The 16,942-nt window shown below is 41.5% G+C and overlaps 1 protein-coding gene across 1 annotated transcript in view; it reads right to left on the bottom strand.

The window, feature by feature from the left end:
- Nucleotides 1-16,942, bottom strand: part of MRPS27 (mitochondrial ribosomal protein S27) — a 137,633-nt gene that overhangs the window by 15,766 nt on the left and 104,925 nt on the right. Inside the window, exons 6-8 of the mRNA XM_043979788.1 lie at nt 15,235-15,313; nt 4,785-4,900; nt 3,009-3,111 (exon numbers count right to left, since the gene is read on the bottom strand). Coding sequence (XP_043835723.1) covers nt 3,009-3,111; nt 4,785-4,900; nt 15,235-15,313 — 298 coding nt within the window. The remainder of the gene's footprint in view (nt 1-3,008; nt 3,112-4,784; nt 4,901-15,234; nt 15,314-16,942) is intronic.

The raw sequence follows: 16,942 nt of genomic DNA, 5'->3' as shown, positions 1-16,942 counted from the left end.
CTCAGCTAGGTTAGTGCAGTGGATAGAGTGATGGGCCTGGAGTCAGGAAGATTCATGTTCCTGAATTCAAATCTGGCCTCTGACACGTCCTAGCTGTGTGACCCTGGGCAAGTCACTTAACCCTGTTTGCCTCAGTTTCCTCATCTGTAAAATGAGTTGGAGAAGGAAATGGCAAACCATTCTAGCATCTTGGCCAAGGAAACCCTAAATGGGGTCATGGAGAGTCAGACATGATTGAAATGTCTGAACAACAACAACTTCATTGCCTGATTCTAGTTCAAAGTTAAATGGAGTGCTGGATTCAAAATCAGGAAGATCTTGGTTCAAATACTGCCTCAAAAGTTTATTACCTGGGGGAATCTGGCCAAATCATTTAACCTCCCTAGACCTCAGTTTCCTTATCTGTAAAATGAGGAGATTGCCTGAGATGGCTTCTGGGATCTCTCTACCAGCTATAAATCTGTGATCCAAGGGGTTCTGTAGAACTACAGATGAATCCAGTAAGTGCTGCCATCAGAAAGATCACTGACTGGCTGAGCATCACTCCAGAATTGCAAGAATAGAACAGATGACTTGGGTCCAGAGATCCCATATGGGTGGACCCAAAGTTCTGCTTAGGTATGTTTAGGAGAAATGATGTCATTCTCATACAGGTGCCAGGGAGGGAAGGACACGGTGGGGCTGCTGCCAGCTGAGAAGGGATCAGCATAGCTTCCCTAGGCCTAGATGAATCAAAGAATAATAAACAATGATAATAAATACATTAAATATCATAAATATTCTATAATCATCATTATAACTCTAGCTAATATTTATATAGGGCATGAGAGTTGGCAAAGTGCTATACTCACATTATCTTACTTTGACTCTCACAATAGCCCTATGAGATGCCCCCATTTTAAAGATAAGGAAACTGAGGCTCTAAGGTTAAATGACTAGCACAAAGTTAACGAGGATTTGAATCCCGGACTTCCCACCTCCATGCCTAGCACTCATATCCGCTCTATCAAACTACATTTGTAATAAAGGAAAGCCTGGCACATTTTGGGTTACCTGGTTGCTTTTGCCTGTTGTATAATTTCTGAATCTATGTCTGAAATGGAGGTTCAGGAATCAGGGGAGTTTACTGAAAGTCCCGGGGTTGAGAGACAAGTTCCCTTGAAGAGGCTCGGCTCCGAGGAGGAGACCATGAGTCAGTACATCTTATTTCTCTACAGCTGAATCTTGGCATTCTTCATGCCTCGTTGGTAGGCAGCCCTGAGAGCACATGCATTCCTCCTGAACCCCCGTGATTTCAGTGGAATACAGATGGCCAATGCAGTGCCATAGTATTCTGCCCCAACAACAAATCATTCTACTCATAAACCAACAGTTCCAGGACAAATCAGAGTATCCCAAGTCAACTGAGCCACTTCTGCCTCAGATGAAACGCAGTACGACACAGTGGTAAGAGTGTTAGACTTGGAGTTAAGAGGACCTGGGTTCAAATCCTGCATCTTATACTAACTAACTGTTTGACCTGGGGAGGTTACCTAACTTCTCCCTGCCTCAGTTTACTTATGTGTAAAATGAGAATGACAATAGTGCCTTTCACAATGTGGTTGTGAGAAACAAAGGAAAAAATGTTTGCAAAATGGGTTAGGGTTTGCAAAGCACTGTACTTGTAGTTATCTCATTCGATCCTCACAACCACCCTGTGAAGTTGGTGCTGTTATCATCCCCATTTCACAGACAAGGAAACCGAGTCTGAGAGCAGTTAAGCAAATTGTCCTGTGTCACACAGCTGCTCAGCTCCCGGGATGAAATCTGAACTCAGGCCTTCTTGACTCTGTGCCATTATCCACTGTATCAGTTTGCTGTTTCATAAGTACAGATTATACATTCTCAAATTTCTAGCTTTTCCTGAAGTACAAGTTCAAAGAAGGTGGAAAATATTTGTTAGTATTAGAAAATACAAGCATAGGCTAATTACTTTCTTTTATCATATTATTATATTCTTTTATTTTATTATTTTAGAACATGTCATGAAATATTGGGGCAGCTAGGTGGCATAGTGGATAGGGCGCTGGGCCTGGAGTCAAGAAGACTCATCTTCCTGACTTCAAATCTGACCTCAGACATTTCCTAGCTGTGTGACCTGGGCAAGTCATTTGGCCTTGCTTGCCTCAGTTTCCTCATCTGTCAAATGAGCTGGAGAAGGAAATGGCAAACAACTCCAGTATTTTTGCCAAGAAAACCCCAAATGGAGTCACAGAGAGTCAGACATGACTGAAAAAACGACAAGAAGAAGAATAGCATGAAATGTTAGGGCTGCAGGGGACTTTAGAATCCTTGATCTCAGCCACCCCTCTTTTCATGGATGGAGCAAGAAGTCTTGAAAAGTTGCAAAAAAGGTTATAAAACAAGTTATTGGGAAAATCAGAAATAGAACCCAGGTCTGTTGAACAAATCCAAGGTTTATCCTACTATATTACAATTTCCTTACTTTTAAGTTTCTCTGTGTTTGCTGGTCTGGTATAAATCTCAAGAGCTCAGTATGCAGCCACTTTTTTGTGTGTGCGAGGGGCAACTGGGGTTAAGTGACTTGTTCAAGGTCACACAGCTAGTAAGTGTCAAGTGTCTGAGGCCGAATTTGAACTCAGGTCTTCCTGAATCCAGGGCCGGTACTTCATCCACTGCCCCACCTAGCTGCCCCCTGGGGTCTTTTAAACAAAATAAGGACAAAGTTTCTTCTCTTTGCCAACCTGTCACACTGACTCTGGGGAATTTAGGGCTGCCAGAGAAAATCTCATCTGCCTCTGTGGGCTTAGTACCGCTACATTTTAAATCACCTCTATTTAACTCTATAAAGACCTCGATCTTATCAATAGTGTATTTCTGTCTCTGAACAAACATCATACTGGACTTTCACTGGAGAACTTCATTCAAATGGGATTATTAGGAAACTAGGAAAATGGGGTCAATTACATATTGGTAAAGAAAAAACATTGGTTATGAACACAACTCACCCAGCAATGCATAGCCATACAACTGGGAGCTCAAGTACACAGTGTTCTCCTGTTTTAGGCCCAGCAGTAACAATGATGCTCCAAAATTTTTCTCCTCCTCCCACTGCAAGAAAGCACAAGGGTAAATGCTGTTGGTAAGCACTGTTGACTTGAAATGCTGACGGCCTATTTCCAACCCCCCTGCCCTCCACCAGTGGCATGAAGGAGGAAACAACTGAATTCTTACACAATTCAGTAAGCATGAGAATGCCTCCTCTTAATAGCTTATTAAAATAAATCCAACTGCTAGATTGCTTTTAAGGGGATATGTGTCTCTCAGAAATAAATCAGGCAACCAGAAACATTTAGTAATCGTTTCCTTCAGCTGAGGGTGTAAAATGATGGTTGACTAAAACTGAAGCCACTTGATAGGGGAGGAAATGAGGCAAAAAATACAAACAGCATCTCTGTGTCTGCCACCAGCTCCTAAGAGCAATAGCCAGGGGACTCAGTGGAGACACTGAGACACAGGGGACATAATATCAGACTCCCCGGGCCAGCAAAGGTAGGAAGTGATGTGGCTGGAGCTAAATCAATTCACATAGAAGAATCTGGGCTAGCCTGATGAACACCAAAAGCCAGGAAATACAGCTAAACTTGTCCTGATCCAGGGATGCTGCTCAACCATCAGGAATAGTGCCTCTGGGCTGCAGTTCTGGCCAGAGCAGAACTAAGGTTTCCAGTGCAAGAGGGTCCCAAACCCCTTTCACTACCCTTATGCAGCTGTGTCCTTTGAAAGATCTCAATTTTACTGATGTGGGCACTTTCTCTGGAAAGACAAGTAGCCAGGCCTTACCTGTTTCATGCTTAGCCCTGGCCAAAAAAACTGCATCATTTGGGGGCCACACCATTTGGTGATGAGTCAGCTGCGCATTTGGCTAAGATGGTTCTTTGGAGGATACACAATCCCGCCCTGGTCCTCCAGCCAAAGCATTACCCACTTACTGTCCACCAGAATTCACATTTCACAGGTATAGCCTCTAAGAACCTAGTGTTGCTTCTACGCCAACACTAGCATTTTATAGATCTTTCAAATTTAGAGATGGTTCAACACCGGGGTCATTTCTCATGCTTCCTCAATATTTGGAACAATTCTTTCAAGAGGGAAAAGCATCCCAAGCAAATGAACTTGGAAAAGATGTGTGATAAGTCTGCCTAACTCGTCGGCCATTTGGTTTTCAAAAACAAATCATGCCAAAAGATGAGAAGTTTGGCTTTCACTTATAAACTGGGTGAGAAGTGAGCCTGGTGAGAGTTTACTTTTGTTATTAAATTACAGATTTTGCATTTGGGGGGGGGGCGTTGTTATTCCCCCGCCCCCCCCAAGACCTGCAACTAAAAATATCTAATTAATTTAGACTTTCTAAAACATTAATGACCCAGAGGTGATCTTAAGCCCCAATGACACTTTAACAAAAGCTACCAACTGATTATTTGCAACAACCCATCTTTTAAAGAGCTCAGTCCAGTTTCCCGACATCTGTAGCCAACATGTGTTAACTTTTACAATGTACAGAATTAACAGGCAAGCTCTGTCATTTATGCCCATTCAGTTTCCTAAGGTATTCAGTTTCCATTTCCCGAAACCAGTAACAAAAGAAATGTTTTCTCTTTCCATCTTAATCTTCAGGCTTTTTAGCCAAACACAAGTGGGTTTCAACATCTGCCACTCTAACTCCGTCAGCATCCATAGTTTGGTTTTCCTCAGGCTCAAAGGATTTGGTGAGGGACACTTACGCTGAATTCTGACTTCTTTGCTAGACACTGGTACAAAACATAGAGGGAAAGCAGCTGGGTGGAGGGGGCGTCAAAGTCTTCCTGCAACATGACCTGAAAAACCACGGCCAAAGCACCTGGTAAGGAGATGAGTGAGGACAAAAATGAAATGAACCTCAAGGAAGCCCATCGACTGGTATGTATCAATAAGTCAATCAACGAACATTTACTCAGTACTTACTATATGCTAAGTGCTGGGACCCCCCCCACCCCCCGAATCCCCAAATCAAAAAAAACCAGTTCTTACCCTAATGGAACTTACTTACCTTCCAATCATTCTATAATTAAAAAAAAATTTCTAATAATAGTCAGGTGTTATGGTAGATAAAGCACTGCACCTAGAGTCAGGAAGACCTGAGTTCAAATGTAGTCTTGGACACTTACCAGCTATGTGACCTTGGGCAAGTCACTTAACCATCACCTGCCTCAGTTGCTTGATCTGTAAAATCTGAATAATGATAATACCTACTTATTAGGGTTGATGTGAATTCAAAACGAGATATTTGTAAAGTGTTTCATAAATATTTTTTGGGGGGTGGGGTGGGGCAATGGAGGTTAAGTGACTTGCCCAGGGTCACACAGCTAGTAAGTATCAAGTGTCCGAGGCAGGATTTGAATTCAGGTCCTCCTGAATCCAGGGCCGGTGCTTTATCCACTGCACTACCTAGCTGCCCCCATAAATCTTAAAGTACTATATTATCACTGGTTATAATGATGAGGTTGAGGATAAAGATGATGAAAGAGTTTTTGTAGTAGCAGCCCAGAACTGAGTTCAAGAGCCTTGGCAACAGCAGTGACCACCCTGACCATGAGCCTTACTTCCAGTGTAGCTGCTGTAGCTACTATCTAGGGTAGCAATCACTATGGAGAGGAAGCCTACAACTTCCACTACTGCTGCTAGAAGCCCCCACTTTCTCAGTAGCCAGGGTTCCTGGTGATTTGACACCAAAGTCCTTGGCACTATCAAAAGGTATAATAATACAAACAGATATGGTTTTATCAATGTAAATGACTCTAAAAAAGATATCTACTGGGGCAGCAAGGTGGCGCGGTGGACAAAGCACCAGCCCTGGATTCAGGAGGACTGAGTTCAAAACACTTGACACTAGCTGTATGACCCTGGGCAAGTCACTTAACCCTAATTGCCCCAACAACAACAAAAGATATCTACCTAAGGACCACTGGGCTGTTCTATCTGATTTACAGCTAAAACCTCATGTGTGTGTTGTCTCCCCTGATTATAGACTGTGAGCTTTTTGAAAACGGTAACTATTTGTATCTCCAAGTACTTGGTAAAGTGTCTTAAACATTTGTTGTTGTTCAGTCATTTTTCAGTCATGTCCTCTTTTGTGACCCCATTTGGGGTTTTCTTGGCAAAGATACTAGCGTAGTTTGCATTTTCTTCTCCAGCTTATTTTACAGATGAGGAACGGAGGCAATCCAGGTTAAGTGACTTGCCCAGGGTCACACAGCCAGGAAGTGTCTGAAGTCACATTTGAACTCAGGTCTTCCTGACTCCAGGCCAGGTACTCTATTCACTGCACCTATTAGTGCACAGTAAGGCCTCAAATGCATTCAACATTTCACTCATTCATAGGAAAATACTACACAAATATATAACATTATTATCAGCTAAAGAAAATGAGTCAGAGAAAAGGGGCATATGTATCTCTTAGATTCTAGTGGAATGGAGAAGGAGGCCAGGTTTTCTGCCCACCATAGTGCAACCCTATCCACCTCTATCTACCACCAGACTGGATTCCCCTCCTACTTCCGGAGCACCGAAGAAAGGCAGAGGATATTTCAAACAACTTCCCTTGGGAAAGTCACTTAATCTCCTTAGGCCTCAGTTTCTTCATATGTAGAATAAGGCTTTGGCCTGGCTGGCCTCTAAGGTTTCTTAAAGCTCACATCTAGGATCCTCGGTTAGAAAATCAGTACCTGAAAAATACGGAGTGGAGGATTCTATTTCAAAGATGAGAAAGAAGGGAGTAACTTTTTTATAAATCTTAAGTCCTTGGGGGGAAGAATCTAACACAAACAAGATGTTGTTTCCATACAAAAGCTGGTCATAGGAGACCACACCTTGAGCAATTTTATCTTCCTTGGATACTCTACAACACAAATGGAATCCAAAATGTTCAAGTTCAAACAGGTCTTCCTTCAGGAACATGTTCTTAAATTAGTGGATACTAATATTGATGTAAAATGCAGTGCTTACACAAAAGTAGATGGATGTTGTCCAGTCACTGATGTGGTGGTTCAGTTTCTTGATTTTTTCTTAATAAAGTATAATCATGGGTTAGCTAGGTGGTACAGTGGATAGAGCACCGGCCCTGGAGTCAGGAGTACCTGAGTTCAAATCCGGCCTCAGACTTAACACTTACTATGTACTAGCTGTGTGACCCTGGGCAAGTCACTTGGCCCCAATTGCCTCACTAAAAAAAAAAAAAAGTATGATCATAATTATACCAGGTTTGTATTTAATTACAGCTATTCTCAGTCAGGTCTCTTTACAAATGTTGTGGCTACCCAGAACATCTCTATGAGGAAGAACTTTCTGCAATCTATTTGCTATATAAGGAAGCTGAGTAAGGGATGGGAAAGGATGTCTTCATCGGTTGTTGTTCAGTCACTTCAGTTGTGTCCTACTCTTTGTGACCCCATTTTAGGTTTTTTCCCAGATACTGGAATGGTTTACCAGTTCCTTATCCAGCTCATTTTGCAGATGGGGAAACTGAGGCAACCAGGGGTAAGTGACTTGCTCCGGGTCACACAGCTAATAAGTGTTTGAGGCCAGATTTGAACTCAGGAAGAGGAGTCTAGGCTCAGCATTCTTCATAGGTAGCTACCTAGTATTATATTTTTATTTATTTTGGTAAATATTTCCTAATTACAGTTTAATCTTATTCTGTTCAAGAGTTTTGTGTGCCCAAATACCTCTGGTCTAGATGAGAGGTGATAAGAACCTGGTTTTACATAGAGAGAAGGGGTTGGATGCAAGAGATTGTGTGGAGGTGAATATAACAAGATCTGGGTAACTAATGATATAAAGGATAAAGTAGAGTTAGGAGTCAAGGAGGCTACAAACCTTGGAGGCTGGGAGAACGGTGATATCTCCCATAGAAATAGGGAAATCTGGAAAAAGGATGGATTTTTCAGGAAAAGAAAATCAATTATATTTAGTACATTTTGAATTTGAGATGTCTCTGGGATATCCTGTTGGAAATTTCTAATAGGCAGTTGGTGATGGGGGGGCTGAAATTCAGGGGGAGAGACCGAGGCTGGAGTCATGTGCAGAAAGATGATATGAAATCCATTGGAGCTGATAAGGCCACTGAGAAACAGGTTGTAGAGAGAGAAAAGAAGGCGGCCCAAATGGGGCCTCTCAGAACACTCACAGCTAGAGGGCATGATATGGTGACTGAGAAGGAATGGTCAGAGGGGTAGGAGAATAACCAACAAAAGGAGTATCATGAAAACCCAGACAGGCCAACACATCCAGGATATATAATCTTCAACAGTATCAAATGGAGTAGAAAGCTTACGTAAAATGAGTGGAATATATTTTTTTTAAAAATACAACAGCCTTGTGGGAAAGGTAGTACAAGTATTGTTATCCCCACTTTAGAAATGCAGAAAATGGAATTTAGTGAAGGAAAGTGACTTGCTCATGGTCACAACAGTAAATGACAGAGTAGGAACTAGAATCTTAAAACAGCTGATTTAAGGTGAGTACTCTGCCCACTAGACCAGAGATTCTTGATCTGCAAACTTGTTTTTAAAAAATATATCTATTCTGCTAACTGTATATCAATAATAACTGAAATAATAATTCTACACACTGTATTTTATGCAATTAAAAACATCCTTCTCTGAAAGATGCTTCTGATCTGGCAGTTTGTGCTTATCTACATTTTCCCAAGGGGCACATTTCTCAGCTGTGCACCATCATGTCAATGCAAAGCATGAAGAGTTCATTGGCAGGGCATCACATAGGATGGCTTAGCCTTTATGTTTTATGCATTAGGGCACCCACTTCTGAGGTGCTGTCTCTAGTTTCTCATTTAACAATCTCTGCTTTGGATTTCACGCTATTTTGATAAATGAGGAAATATGGTGTTAACTTGTTGCTTCTTTTTCTGTATCTATGCTTTAGAGTCTTTGGGCATTACAATTTGCTGAGGCAGTGAAATGAAAACCTGGGAAAGCTTGTTGTTATCCTTGCATATGCAATACACAGCACACATTAAAAACAATATATTCAGGGGCAGCTAGATGGCGCAGTGGATAGAGCACCTGCCCTGGAATCAGGAGTACCTGAGTTCAAATCTGGCCTCAGACACTTAACACTTAACTAGCTGTGTGACCCTGGGCAAGTCACTTAACCCCAATTGCCTCACTAAAAAAAAAAACAACAAAAAAAAAACAAAAAAACCCCCAATATATTCTCATTACCTAGAAAGATGACTGGATACTTATAAATATAACTCCATGGGCTAGGGATTACCTGAATAGTGAGGCCTCTTACAAAGTTCAGGAATGCAATAAGTAAATAAAGTGTTAACAGTACAGATATTCATATGTGTGCATATTTGCTTATTTTCTAGTGAAGATTCAAAAAGCAAAAAAAAAAAAATGGGGGCAGCTAGGTGGCACAGTATAGAAAGGGATTCAGGAGGACCTGAATTCAAATCTGGCCTCAGACACTTCACACTTACTAGCTGTGTGACCCTGGGGAAGTCACTTAATCCTCCTTGCCCCACCAAAAAAAACCAAAACCAAAAACACCCCCTAATCCCCCCCTCCAAAAAACCACCCCATTATTCCCAGAAAGGGTCTTTAGGCTTTATCAGACTGATCAGACTGCCAAAGGGCTCCATAACAAAACAAAAAAAGTCAGGAGTCCTTGTGCCAGACAATCATTTGCTCTTTTCTATCCTAAAGATATAAATATAAGAATAATGTTATAAGTGTTAACTTTAAGGGGCAGCTAAGCGGTGCAGTGGATAGAGCCCTGGAGTCAGGAGTACCTGAGTTCAAATCTAGCCTCAGACACTTAACACTAACTGTATGACCCTGGGCAAGTCACTTAACCCCAATTGCCTCACTAAAAAAAAAAAAATAAGTGTTAACTTTAAATTATGACAGTTTCCACCCAAACTTTAATTTAAACATTTTAAAAAATCTTTAATGAAATCTTCAATCTAGCTATGAAAAAAGCATTCCCTTACCCCCAGCCAGGTTTTTTATTAAAACTAGGTAGGGATCTACTTCCTAATTCTCATATGGTATAGAATTCGGAATTTGCTGTTCATATATTAAAAGGACCATACTGGATTTTTATAAAAAATACATGAAGCCAATTTTAGTTTGGGTGAATTCTAGAATGTGATTCAAAACTGGACAAAAACCAGATACACACCAAAGGGATAATTAACTAATTAAATACAATTAGGAGCACCTGCATTACCAGAGAGATGATTATCAAAAGGAATAACTGGGGTGCAGCGATGGGTCACACTGGGAAAGGACAATCCATGATTTAAACTGCTGAAAGAGTTGCCACTTTATTATTTCAGGAGGATAATTGGCCTGGGTTTAGGGACTGCAGTAATTTTGCTGCCAATCAGGGACATGGGAAAGTGTGGGAAGGAGGGAATGGGGTCCCAGTATGGTGCAAATTCAATTCAATTCAACAGATACTTACTGTGCCTACCAAATAGGTGCTGGGTACTGTGCTGAGCACCAGAGATACAAATGCAACCCCCCCCCCCAAACCCAAAAAACCAAAACCAAACCCCAAACGAAAAAAACAAAAAACAAACGAACAAAAAAACCGGGCCCTGTCCTCAAAGAGAGCTTACATTCTACTGGGCAGAGAACAAAGAAAATTAAATATAAAGTACGAACAAAGTAATCAAAGTAATTTCAAGAGGAAGTGAAACCTAATAACTGGTGGAATCAGAATTGGCCTGGGCTGGACTTTGATGGAAGCTAGGGATTCTAAGAGATGGGGGTGAGGAGGGCAATAGATTTTATTTATTTATTTTTTGTTTTTTGGTGGGGCAATGAGGGTTAAGTGACTTGCCCAGGGTCACACAGCTAGTAAGTGCCAAGTGCCTGAGTCCAGATTTGAACTCAGATCTTCCTGAATCCAGGGCCGGTGCTTTATCCACTGCGCCACCTAGCTGCTCCCTGGGCAATAGATTTTAGATCTGGGAGACAACTTGAACAATGATGGCAAGGAGATTTCTTGAATGGGAAACAACTAACAGACTAGTTTGATTAGAATGGACAGTTCATAAAGGAGAGTAATATGGAATAAGACTAGAAAGGTAAGCGGGCACCATATTGCTGAAGGCTTTAAATGTCAGGCTAGTGATTTTGCACTTTAGTATGGGGGCAACAGGGAGCCTACTATGGATTTTTGATTTTGGGGGAGGAAGGTGGGATGACACAGTCAGATCTGTGCTTTGGGAATATCAATTTTGCAGTTGTGTAGAGCAAAGATGTCAAGTGCTCAGCCAGAGGCTCCTTGAGGAGGCTCAGGCAGATTAAAATGTAATTAGGAAATATTAAGCAAAATAAATAAAAATGCAGTAGAACATAGAAAATTCTAATGAGTTAGGACACTGTCAATCACCCTTTTTTCCTTGATCATGGGTCCTCTTTTCCTTCTATATGATCTCACTTGCTGATTTCATCAGCTCCCATGCCTTCAAGTATCATCTCTTTGTAGATGATTCTCAGACCTCTTTTTCTAGCCTTCATCTCTCTTCTGATCTCCTGATTCCTATCTCAAACTCCCTAACAGACATATCGACTTCAATGTCCTAAAGACTCTTGAACTCAGCATGTCCCAACTGAACTCATCTTTCCCCCAACCTCTCCCCTCTTCCCTATTCCAGTCAAGGACACCAGTTTCAATTACCCAAGTGTCTCAAGCTGGCTGTCATCCTTGACTCCTCGTTCTCTCTCACCCTCCATATCCAGGTAGTTTTCTGCCTCTCGACATTTCTTGTATGTGCCACCTTCTCTCCTCTGACACTTCTACCATTTGACTTCACACTCGGACCGCTGCAGTGTGTGACTGCAGTAGAAAGGTTGGTCCTGCTTCTCTAAGTCTGCCCACTCCCCTCAGTCCACTCTCAGGTATCAGAGTGCTCTTCCCAAAGCACAGGTCTGACTGTGTTTGCCTTTTCAAGTCCTCCATAATGCGGCCCCTTCCCACCCCTCCAGTCTTCCTGTAGTCTAAGATCTAGCAACTTTGGTGACCTTCCTGCTCCTTGCACAAAATGCTTCATCTCCCAGCTCTGATCATTCTCCCTGGGGGTCCCTCATGCTCTTCCTCCTCATCCCACTTTATAGCTTCCCTGGCTTCCTTCGAGTCTTAGCTAAAGTGCCACCTTCTACGAGACCCCTTTTCTGGCTCTCTTTGACCTTCCCTCTGAGATTACCTCTAATTCATTCTGCATCCATTTTATCTGTATGTAGTTCTCTGCAGTCTGTCTCTCTCTTTAGACTGTAAGCTTCTTGGGAACGGACTATTTTTGGCCTCTCTTTGAATCCCTCTTAGCATGGTGTCTGGCATTTAGTAGGCACTCAATAACTGTCTGTTGACTCGACTTACTTCTTGTGAAACCTTGGCAAGACACTTTTTGGGGCTTCAGCTTCCTCATTAAAAAAAGGAAGGCTTTAGACTAGATGACCCCGAGACTTCTTTTAGTTTTAATTTCAAATATCACAATTAGAAGACTCGGTTGTCACTGGTATGTGTGTGTGTTTCCTGTCCTTGTCCCACCCTCATCTTCAACTGCTATATGTGTGTGGTTGTATTTAGGGGTGGGAGAGTATCCAACTCTTCCTCTTTCCTTCACTGTCATTAGAAATAATTGATATTGGGGGCAGCTAGGTGGAGCAGTGGATAGAGCACCGGCCAGGAGGACGTGAGTTCAAACCGGCCTCAGACACTTACTAGCTGTGTGACCCTGGGCAAGTCACTTAACCCCAATTGCCCCACAAAAAAAAAAAAAAAAAAGAAATAATTGATATTTATATTGAAGACAAAGGATGACAAGTAGTACTCCTGGTGATGTCAGGAGAAAGTGAGGGAGTCTTTCAGCACATCGGGTAAACTCTTTGTGGGAAACTTCTGGGAAGACCTAGATAAGAGTCATATGGGATGGACAATCCTGCATGGTTTGTAATTACTGAGAGAATTTACAAATAGATGAGATCACGGATTTATGGAGTATTTTAAAGTTTTCAAAACACCTTACAAACATTATCTCATTCTAGCCTGACAATACCCCTAGGGGGAAGGTGTTCCAGGTATCTATCTCTATTCTACAAGCAAGGAAACTGAGGCTCAGCTGATTTGCCTATCATCACATCGATAGTATCAGAGTTAAAATTTGAATCCAGAGCTTCCTGACTTCTGATACAGCCCTCCATCCATTAGGATATGCTGATTATTATAATTTCCTGCCACTATTATAATTTCCTGTCATTTCCATGCTAAATATTGTAATTTTCTGGTCATTGTTCTTTGGCCTTCACTAAAGCCCTGCCCTGATGCCCCATAATGATGACCCTCGACTAGTAGAGTAGGTCCTCATCAAGCTAGAAAAGCTTTTAATACAGGCCCAGTGAGAGATTATTTTTATCTGAAAACAAACTCAGAGATAATTAAGTTTGGAGAGATCTTTGATGAGAGAGTTGGGTACGAGGTGCAGATTTTTTTTTTTAATCAAAGGAGCTCATGAAGATTGTTTGTCAAAGCATGGAAGGACTGCCATTTTGACTTGCTGGAGGGTTTATCCACATGAATGAAGCCATGGGTCTTTCAACATACTGAAGTCAAGGATGACAGAGCTTCCATGCTTGCAGCAAACCCATCTTCTTTCTTTGACTTTTCAAAGGGGAAGGCAGGAACAGGCTTTGGGTTTAAGGTTATTTTGTGAGAATCAAATTCAACTTCAGAGAAAGAAGGGATGGTAGAGAGCCGTTACTCAGTTGTGTACTGGATTATTTTACAAATTAGGGAAATGAGACCCAGAGAGCTGATGTAACTCACCAACTGATAGCCCTACAATAAACTAGAGCTAAGAATCTCCACTCCTAGATTCAACACTCTTCCCACCATACCACGGTCGACTGCTGTTGCTGGTTCATATTTAACAAACAATAACCTGTTATATATTTTTTAAAAAAGTACTCATGTCCTGATACAACCCTACAAATAATGCCTTTATCTCTAAAGTCACTTCCAGTTCTAAATCTGTGTGTCCCTGTGATCAGAAAACAAAGATCAACAATGACATTATACAAACTTGTGACCACAGTAAGCCAGGCAAGATATTAAAAGACATAATCCTTTAACCCAAAAAACTGGGGTTGGAACCAAAGAGAATCGGTCTCAAGTTTCTAAAAGTGTTTTTACAGGAAAACAGCTTTTGATTACATTCACCTGCCTGAACAAAGAGTCTGACAGAGACAATGAAGCTTGTGGGGTACTGGGAATGGGTCTCAGCACTGTGCCTGGCACGCAATGGGCAGCTGATTGATTTGGCTTCTAGGCTTGGCTCTACCACATTCTAGCCATGTGATCTTGCTTCTGTTAGGGAATATCTCTGTGACTCTGGTGAAGTCACCCAATTTCTTTGAGCCAGTTTCCTCCTTTGTAACATGAAGAAGTTCTACTGGATGGCCTCTAAGGTCCCTTCCAACTCCAGATAATGGAAACTGCACACATTTATATAGTGTGTTAGGGTTTGTTATCTCATGACAAGGCATCATAAATACATTGCAACCTAACTTAGAACTCAAGAGAGATATCACCGTTGGCCTCAAGACAATGATTTCCGGGGATCATTTTTTGGCGCTTGTGATGGGTCTGGATAGGTAGAACTTGCTGCTCTTTACATATGTAATCTGAGCTTGTTGGTTAGAGTTTGATCCTCACAACAACCCTCTGAGGTTTTGTTGTTCTCATTTTATCTGTTTGCTCAGAATCACACAGCTAAGACATATGTGGGCAGAATATAAACTCAGATCTTTCTGAATCCATGTTTGGCAATTTTACTCAATATGCCACCAAGCTGCTACCTCTGATTTGCTGACTGTGGGCATATCACAGGGATTAACCTATGTGAGCCTCAATTTTCTACTCAGTCAAATGGAAATATCTGCCCTGTTGTAACCTTACCTCATCCAAGGGGACTATTCTGAGGAGCAAAAGTGATAATGTATGTGAAAACTGTTATATACTAATGGAAGGAACATATAACAGTTTGGTTGAGAATAAAAAACACACAAAAAATCCCTAATTGATTCTTTGCTGCTAGGGTCCTGGGCCACATACTATCTTATACAGAGTAGGTCCCCTAAGAAATTGTCATTTTCTTACCTTCATAATTTTCTTTCTTTATAAAATAATCCATGAGTAAGTTGAATGTAAAGTTATCTGGGAAAATTCCATATTGTACCTGAAACAAAGGAACAAAAAAAGACATGAAAGAAAATAATCAATCTACTTTAACTCAGCCTCAAATATGAGCTAACTATATTGCACCCAAGAGAAAAATTACCATTAACCCCAAGAAAGCGATTTCATTGAATCATTTCTTGGTACCTATAATGGGTCTGGATAAACAGAGGTTGCTACTCTTTAAACATGTAATCAGGGGTAGCTAGGTGGAGCAGTGGATAGAGCACCAGCCCTGGAGTCAGGAGGACCTGAGTTCAAATCTGGCCTCAGACACTTGACACTTACTAGCTGTGTGACCCTGGGCAAGTCACTTAACCCCAATTGCCTCACCAAAAAAACAAAATATAACATGTAATCAGAGCTTGTTGGTTAGAATTAGACAAAGAGAGGAGTGACGAGTGATATTGGACATAAAATGATGCCTAACTGGTGCCTACCACCATGGGGAAAACTGGTAGTAGGGGTTCTTAGGTATTCCTCTTTAAAGAATTATATACTCTCAGGGAAGCTAGGTGGCGCAGTGGATAAAGCACCAGCCCTGGATTCAGGAGGACCTGAGTTCAAATCTGGTCTCAGACAGTTGACACTTACTAGTTGTGTGACCCTGGGCAAGTCACTTAACCCTCATTGCCCCGCCAAAAAAAAAAAAGAATTATATACTCTTACACACAATTCAATTAGAATAAAATAGGCTTTTATTTGGGCACTAGAGAAAGGAACCAAGAGAGACAGAGTCTTGAGGAGAGAAAATGGCATAGAGACACAATTCTCTGAAACGCGTTTCTCCTCAACTGGAAGAGAGGCCAAAACCTTTATAGAGAATGGATGGTGGCCAGATGGATGGGGGTGACCACCTGATTATGGAAAGTTCCCTTTGGGGGTGGGAAAGCTTGAGTGAGGAGTGGTGGTCCTCACCTCTGGAGTTCTCTCTGTCCCCTGGCACCAACCAGGCAGCAGCCATGCTTAATGGGCTTATCTCCCTTACTTCTCTTTTTCTTTTTTTTTTTTTGTGTGAGGCAATTGGGGTTAAGTGACTTGCCCAGGGTCACACAGCTGGTAGGTGTTAAGTGTCTGAGGCCAGATTTGAACTCAGGTCCTCCTGACTCCAGGGCCTGTGCTCTATCCACTGTGCCACCTGGCTGCCCCCATCTCCCTTACTTCTCAAGGTATGTCCATCCTTTAGCCAGTTTAAACTTTAATAGTCCCAAATTCCTTGATATGTCTCAACCCCATATCAATATATCTTTATCTATGGATATATAGATATGTATATGTATATGTATATGTATCTATCTATATTTTTAACAGCAAGCTGACTCACTGTTTCTTCTCATGGGGTGTGCATTTTGACAAGTACCTAATCAGAAGTCCCTGTGCTCAAACAGGCTTCAAATGACATCAACATCATAGCATTTGCAGGCTTTCTGACAGCTTCAAAAGATCCCTCAGTCTCCCAAAATTACAAAGAAAACAACCAAACCCAACCAGCCCAGGCAAAGAAAGCTTTTTAATAATACTTCTTACCAAGGTCATGGGGCACTGCATATAATAGTTGGCTTTACATAATAATAGCCCAGCTTTAGATTGCATATTTGATTTTTCTTAAAATTATTATTTACCCAATAAG

Source organism: Dromiciops gliroides, chromosome 1 (genome assembly GCF_019393635.1).
Source record: "Dromiciops gliroides isolate mDroGli1 chromosome 1, mDroGli1.pri, whole genome shotgun sequence".
In the NCBI taxonomy this organism is placed as follows: Eukaryota; Metazoa; Chordata; class Mammalia; order Microbiotheria; family Microbiotheriidae; genus Dromiciops; species Dromiciops gliroides.
This window is presented reverse-complemented; position numbering and strand designations above follow the sequence as displayed.